Here is a 7,857-nt window from a genome sequence, read left to right as displayed (position 1 = left end):
AAGATTGGATGAAGGAAAATAAGGCAAATTTAGGTCATCAGATCACTGTACATATGACAAAGAAGTTCGGCATTGCAGTTGCTTTCTTTGTCTTTGGCTATCAGAAAGCATAGCTTCAGTACATCAAACTGAACAACAAAGCTGTTTACAAAGGGTCTCATGGAAAGTTGCCTTGCTTCAGCAAGCTGAAGAATCTTCTGGTGGTCTGGAAGTCACAGAAAGGACGAGTGACAGGATGTGCAGAGATGGGGACTGATGGGTGATGTTGAAAGAGGTCAGGTGATGGTCAGAGAGAGGGAACTCAGCAACGGAGAGAGCAGTGCTTGGTGATGGAGTGATGTTAAGTCTGAAGAGCTTCTCGGACTGCAAACTTCCACAATGTTGAGGTCAGCCAAACTTGGACAGAGTGCCCTTGATTAACAAGGAAGTATTCTTTCCCCCTCTTGTCATGCAGGCTTAAAGTCAGTGGTTCCCAGGCGAGCACATTCTGCAGGTATTTTTCCCCACTTTCTCAAGAAGCTCTTTGTTTTTGATCCCATAAATGATAGGGTTGAGCATGGTGGGGAGGAGGAAATAGAGGTTGGCCAAGATGATGTGAACATGGGGAGCGATGCCCTGACCGAACCGGTGTGTCAGAGTGGAGAAGAAGAAGGAAGGATAGGACATCAGCATCACACAGATGTGGGCTGTGCAGGTGTTGAGGGCTTTCCGGTGGGCTTTCTTAGAGGAGATTCTCAGGACAGCCCTGATAATCAGACCATAGGAGAGGCCAATGAGTGTCAGGTCTAACATGTTGACTACAAATGGTATTACCAAGCCGTACATCCTGTTGACTGTGATGTCCCCACAAGACATTTTTGCCACAGCCATGTGGTCACAGAATGTATGGAGGATAATGTGGTTGGCACAGAATGGCTGCCTGATCAGGAGCAGGGGCAGGGGCAGAACGAAGAAAACAGCTCTTATCAAACCCACTAGCCCTAACTTAGCTATTCGTGCATTGGTGAGGATGGTGGCATATCTCAGAGGGTTACATATGGCAACATAGCGATCAAAGGCCATTGTCACGAGGATGGCTGAGTGCATCACAGTACCTGCATGAAAGAAGAACATCTGGGTGAGACAGCCACCCAAAGTAATACCTTTTAAATTAAACCAAAATATACAAAGTGCCTTCAGCACAACAGAGGTAGACGTGCCGATTTCTGTGAGTGCCAGCATGCAGAGCAGCAGGTACATCGGCTTGTGCAGGGTCTGCTCTTTTCCCACAACAAACAGAATCATGAAATTTCCCAACAGGCCAATAACGTAGAGCGTAAAGAATGGGATGGAAATCCAGACATGAGCATCTTCCAGGCCAGGGATGCCCATTAGGATGAATGTTGAAGGGTCAAAGGGCGTGAGGTTGAAAGCTGCCATGAGGTGGTCGATGTGTCAGTCAGGCTCAGAAATGCTCAAGGTGCCTGTGAAGGGAAAGAAGAACAGCGAGGGGGGTTACACAATTTATAGCAGATAGTAGGTTAAATATTTTATAGTTATTACCAATCTCGAAAAGGAGGTGAGCAGTGAAGTGGCAACATTTGCAGATAGAACCAGATTATTCACTTTCATGTCAATAACTGCAACATGTATGCCTATTGGAGGGAAAAGCTTGAACTCTTCAAACATCTAAGAAGGTTCTCATTTAACTGTATGAACTCCGGACATTAATCTGGGCATCATAGGACATAGCTCAGAGAAACCTTGCTCAAAGTGCATGCCTGGACAGAAACTAAGTAAAACATTGGGATCCAGAAGGAGTGGGATGGGAAATCATACAGATAATACAGTGCCATGAGATCAGTCAATGTTTCACCCTCCTCTGGACTCTTCTGCGTAGCACTGGGCGCCCTTCTCACAGGATATTGAAGAACTACAGGGGTTCAGGCAAGGGCAACGAGAAGGATCAAGGACCCAAATAAACTCTCATACAAAGAAAGGTTGAAAAGACTTGGATTGTTACCTTACAAAGGAGAGGAAGAAGAGGAGACATGAGAAAATTCTATAAAAACCTAAATGGTCAAGCGTAGATTGAGAATCTTCCTGTCTCATAGCACAGGATCAAGTGGACATTCATTTAAACTGAAATGTGGCAAATTCAAAACAGATACAAAACAGATGCTTTCTTCACTCAATGCCTAATTAGACTGAGGAACTTGTTGCCATAAGAGGTAGTTGAGGCCATGAGCTAAGTAAGAAACAGGAAGGGTTTGGACATTTACATGGATAGTGAGACTGTCCAGTTACAATAGTTACAGCAAATTAAATATTTTGGAAAGCTGATATGCCCATGTGTTTCAGGGCACAAGCCAATCTCTAGCTGTAGGGTGCCACTCTCAGGATGGTTAAGCCAGGGCTGGCTCCAGGGGTTTTGCCGCCCCAAGGAGCCAAAAAAAAAAAAGCTGCGATCGCGATCTGCGGCAATTCAGCTGGAGGTCCTTTGCTCCGAGTGGGAGTGAGGGACCCTCCGCCGAATTGCTGCCGAATACCTAAAAGTGCCTCCCTGCTCCCGAATTGCCACCCCAAGGACCTGCTTGATAAGCTGGTCCTGGGTTAAGTCATCCCTCCCATCCACCTACTGCTTGGTTTCTTACACCTTCTTCTACAACACCTGGGGCTGTCACTGTCAGAAAGTGGACACTGGACTAAATGGACCATAGGTCTGATCCATGGTGCCAATCCTATGCTGGAAAGTATACAAGTTTCCCCCATGGAAACAGACATTATCATGCTGGTCTATGACTTTGTGCTTACCAGAATGGGCAGGAAGGGCACAAGGGTCTTGTTATTTAGGGCTACAGGCCTGCACCTCTGCTACTTCTCTTATTTCTTTTGGTGAGACATTTTCTTGCAGGTACCCAGTTTTGTCTGAGACCTGAGTTACAGGTGTTAATTGACATGGGTAAGCAGAGACATGTGTCAGCAACTCGGCTGCTAACCCTTCTCATGCCTGAATATTGATGCAGTTTGCAGATGACACAAAAATTGGGGGATTGTAAATATGAAGAGGACAAGTCACTGATTCAGAGTCATCTGGACTGGTTGGTAAATTGGAGCGAAGCAAACAATATGTGTTCTAACATAGTTATGTAGATACCTACATCTAGGAACAAAGAATGTAGGTGATACTTATGTTGGGGAACTATTGTGGGAAGCACAATGATTCTGAAGAAGATTTGCTGATATGAACTTCCAGTGTGATCATGTGACCAAAAGAGCTAATGTGATCCTGGGACGATAACCAGGGGAATGTTAGAGGTAGAGACATTATTTTACCTTTGTATTGGGCACTGATGCGACCACTGCTGGAATCCTGTGTGCAGTTCTAGTGTCCACGATTTAAAATGTATGTCAATACGCTGCAGAGGGTTCAGAGAAGAATCACAAGAATTAATAATAGATTAGAAAATCTGCCTTATAGTGATACACTCAAAGATTTCAATCTATTTAGTTTAACAAAGATGTTTAAGGGGTGACTTGACAACAGTCTAAGTGCCTACATGGGGAACAAATATTATTATTTAATAATAGTCTTTTCAGTCTAGCATACAGAAGTGTAACAGGATCCAATGGCTGGAAGTTGAAGTTAAAGAAATTCTGAGTGAAATTAAGGCATATTTTTTTTAAATGATGAGAGTAACCATTGGAACAATTTACCAAGGGTCTTGGTGGATTCTTTATCACTGAGAATTTTTAAATCAAGATGGATGTTTCTCTAAAAGATCTGCTCTAGGAATAATTTTGGGGGAAATCTCAGGCTTGTGTTATACAGGTGATATGATCACAATGGTCCCTTCTGGCCTTGGAATCTACTAGCATGTCCCCATGAGTCAGCTGGAAGTATTTTGCCTGAAAGCTCATACCTGAGCTTACTGAAGACGCCTTGACAATGTTACACTGTGTATTTCATGAAGCTGAGGGATCCCGTGAAGCACTGAATGAATGAAAGTTTTAGGTGAGAAAAATAATGACTTTACCCCATAAAAACTGCACACTGAGGATGAATGTACAACTCTCACCATTAATGGCTAACAGAAATGGCAAGCAAATGATCCCAGAGCATCCTGGTTTTAAGTCTGTGTCACAGTAGTCCACTCTCTGAGTGATGGTGGTTCCTGCACATGGCATCTGTATTGTCCTAGGCCCTCACATGTCCCAGAGTTTCCGGCTCTCACTGTATAATGTGCATATTTCTTAGCTTGCGAGCTGTTCCTGTGCAGGGGTGTAACAAGAGAAGCAGCACAGGTGTCCTGGCATTTGATACTCATGTGTGAGACTTCTCACCAGTGAGACACAGTCACTGATCTCCCCTTTAGCCAAGAGAGCAGGTTTGATGGGAAGCACCTTGCCCCTAGCACGGGAAGTGCTCTGAGGAGTGCAGGTTGGCTTGGAGCTTGTGGGAGCCATGAATGACTGGGGAGCATGGAGAACACACTGGCAACCAGCGTGCTGTTGGAATCAAGGCAGCCTGGGATGGCGAAGGAGACTAGAGACAGGGGTCCAGAATACGATGGGAGGTTGAAGCAGCTAAGGTGCAAAGATCACTAGTTCTTTGTGCCACTGAAATGCCTGAAGTTATGCAAATAACATTCAACAACAATTGGAAAAAAAAAGTGAGAAAATGTTGTGACACCCAGGATGCTGTTCTGAGGCTTGCCAGGGGAAAGAGACCCTGAGACCTCTCCAAATGCACTTGGGGCCAGGAAAGGACACAACGCTGGCCTAAGACAAAGAATCGGAAAGAAAGAATTACTTACATCAGCGCTGCCTGCCTGTCCATGTACCTACTGTGCCACGCCCCTGCAACCCCCAGAGCTGCCCGCCTGTCCCTGTACACCTCCTGCCTGACCTCACAACCCCCAGGACTGGCCACTTCTCTATGTAGATTGCCCACACCCAGAATATCCTGCCCTGTGACAAAGTGTTGCTCTTCAGCCAGGATCAAAACCTGGTGAAATATCCTACAGTGACAGCTCACACAAATATCTCCTCAGACTAGGTTAAACTCAGTGTCTGCCTGTGCCCGGGAAAAAGGGGAGATCAGCCTGAACTGCCTTTCTGGGGGTGAAGGGAACCCCAGCAGCAGATAAATTTGTGCAGGGAAGAACAGAGGGACAGACCCAGCGGGAGGGAGAGAGGACGTGGACACTAAAAGGAGCCAGTGTGAGTAACTCTTCCTCAAAATGATACACACTTTTAATGTATTGCAGCCCATGGGATACCCGTATACCCTCCTCAAGCATGGTGGCAATTGCTGACATTGCCACGAGGCTATAGCAGGATTACTCATGGAACGAGGGATGGTCCAGGTGGGGGATGGTGTCAGAGACAGTGTGCTACAGTGTGGTCCATTTTACATTTCAGTCTGAGACACCTCCCTCATCCCAGGAGGCCTTGTTATGCCTCTTGGTCTGTGCATTAGGCAGGATGTTCATTCTGTATTTCACCTGGCTTCAGGATTCGACACTACTGTGACCTGGATACTGCATGTTTACTCCCCCCCCACACACACACACATACACTGCATTCCTGGACCTCCCCCAGTGAGATTTCCAACATTGCCTGGTTTCCTCTAAGCCAGAAACATGCTTTTATTTTTACTGCCTTTTGGTGCTTCTCATCCTTTCCAGACCCAAAGATGCAGGGTACAGAGAAAGCAGATCCCTCTCCCTCCCTGAAAAAAAATTATCCTGATTGTTCTCAAGCTCTTAGCCTGTGAGTTTGAGATTTCAGCAACTCTCCTACTGAGACAGATAGGACACAGTAAGAGACAAGGAACTGATTTTAAAAACAAGTATTTGTCTAAACTGTTACCAGTACTTTTGTAGTTCCAGTTTTACCAGGTAAATCCCTTAGAGTTTCTCACAATATTAAACAGTTCAAGTCACTGTGCTAGTGAATTCCTGCTCAAAGGGTTCCTGACTTGAACACTGGATCTCTTCCTGAGCCCTTAACACTAACTTTAATGCAGAAACAGGCAACTCACCGAAATCCTGCTCAGCAGAGAGGAAATCTCCTTACGGCGACAGGAAGGCAGAGCCCTGAGAATCAGCGTATGAATCTCACATGTCTGAGTGTCAGCGTGCTGAACAGCAACTTTTATGATTCCCCTGAACAGTCCCTGCAGACTCTCAGGTTGGCCAGGACTTGCATACAATTCCCTCAGCTCCATGAGCAGCGGAAAGAGCAGAAAATAGACCCTGGAGAACTTTAGCTTGAGAGTCTCCCCTGGGAGTGAAGCAATGACTTGCTGATAACAGGAGTTCAGATTGTCAGGACAAACTGAGTCTTCCAAATTGTTCAGCCTGTTGAGAGACGTTTGGCTGTGTGTGTCTGTGTTCTTTCTGCATGCTGCACTGACTCTGGCCAGACAGCCCATACAGCAGACTCTGATTGGACTGCCCAATAAATCCACAGACTCGGTTTTCAGCGAAGGCCCTTGGTCAGGTTTATGGCCGATGAGACAAGGTGCTAATGCCCCAGATCAATGGTTACAGATACACATGTATGCCTGTGACAGTGAAGGGCGAGACTTTCTATTTTTCCCTCGTTCAGACAAAGACATTGCCTCTGAGACAGATCTTTATACACATATACAAATAAGTTATGTATTACTCCTGATGTATCAGGGTGCCACCCTCTGATGTATTGGGGTGACACCCATTGTTATATCTAGGGGCCATCCATTACCTTGTACAGGTTGGTCCATTATGCTGTCATCCTGACCTTATCCTTAAGATGGGTCAGCGTGTTCCTGTTATCTTTGGGGAGTGTGTTTGGTATCAAGGTGTTCTGGGATCACCTTTCTGGAATGTGTTTTCATTAGGGCTCTCAAGCAATTAAAAAAATTAATCATGATTAATCATGTATTAAACAATAGAATACCATTTACTTTAAATATTTTGGATGTTTGAATATATATTTTCAAATACATTAATTTCAATTACAACACAAAATACAAAGTGTACAGTGCTCACTTTATATTAATTTTTTATTACAAATATTTGCACTGTAAAAAATAAAATTAAATGTATTTTTTCAATTCACCTCATACAAGTATTGTAGTACAATCTGTTTATCGTGAAAGTTGAACATGCAAATGTAGAATTATGTAAAAAAAAACTGCATTCAAAAATAAAACAATGTAAAACTTTAGAGCCTACAAGCCCATTTAGTCCTACTTCTTGGTAAGCCAATCACTCAGACATACAAGGTTGGTTACAATTTCAGGAGATAATGCTGCCTGCTTCTTGTTTACAATGTCACCTGAGAGTGAAGACAGGTGTTTGCATGGCACTGTTGTAGTTGGCACTGCAAAGTATTTCCTGCCAGATACAACTTTTAGATAATGTTTTCAGCTCTTAGCTCACAGAGCCGTTCGTATGTCCCTGCATGCTTCAATCACCATTCATTCATTAACCACCATGATTAATTTTTTTTAATTGCGATTAAATTTTTTTTAGTTAATCGCATGAGTTAACTGTGATTAATTGAAAGCCCTAGTTTGCCTACATATTCTTGTGCCTAGCACTACTTAGGAATGTGCGTTTCTGTAATATCAGCCCTGTTCTTGCCAGATTCTGTGAGCCAGGCCTGCGCCTTGCTCACAACTTAACTTTGCTTTAGAGTTGCAAAGTTTTGATTACTTTAGCCCAGGCTTCAGGCCTTACACCAGGCCTCTGCTACAAGAGATTATGTTTCAGGCCCTCTTCCTACTACACAGCCTAGCAATTGGGGATGGCGTTCTTTTCTTTGTGTAATGTACTGCTATCTGCACTATGTGTGGGAAATTATGCCACAAGGGCTGGGACCAAAAGC

General features: G+C 44.3%; 1 protein-coding gene across 2 annotated transcripts; it reads right to left on the bottom strand.

Moving 5' to 3' along the window:
- Positions 1–291: 291 nt before the first annotated feature.
- Positions 292–6,826, bottom strand: LOC127048484 (olfactory receptor 52P1-like). 2 transcript variants are annotated; one of them, XM_050948382.1, is made up of 3 exons: positions 6,730–6,826; positions 3,316–3,398; positions 292–1,463 (listed from the first exon to the last, which is right to left on the bottom strand). In XM_050948382.1, the coding sequence occupies exon 3, from the start codon at positions 1,417–1,419 to the stop codon at positions 463–465; it is 957 nt and encodes a 318-aa protein (XP_050804339.1). In that variant the 5' UTR covers positions 1,420–1,463; positions 3,316–3,398; positions 6,730–6,826; the 3' UTR covers positions 292–462. The 2 variants fall into 2 exon arrangements, with proteins under 2 accessions (XP_050804339.1, XP_050804348.1); XM_050948391.1 differs by lacking the exon at positions 3,316–3,398 and having other exon boundaries at positions 6,730–6,794.
- Positions 6,827–7,857: the final 1,031 nt, after the last annotated feature.

Source organism: Gopherus flavomarginatus, chromosome 1 (assembly GCF_025201925.1).
Source record: "Gopherus flavomarginatus isolate rGopFla2 chromosome 1, rGopFla2.mat.asm, whole genome shotgun sequence".
NCBI classification, from domain to species: Eukaryota; Metazoa; Chordata; order Testudines; family Testudinidae; genus Gopherus; species Gopherus flavomarginatus.
This window is presented reverse-complemented; position numbering and strand designations above follow the sequence as displayed.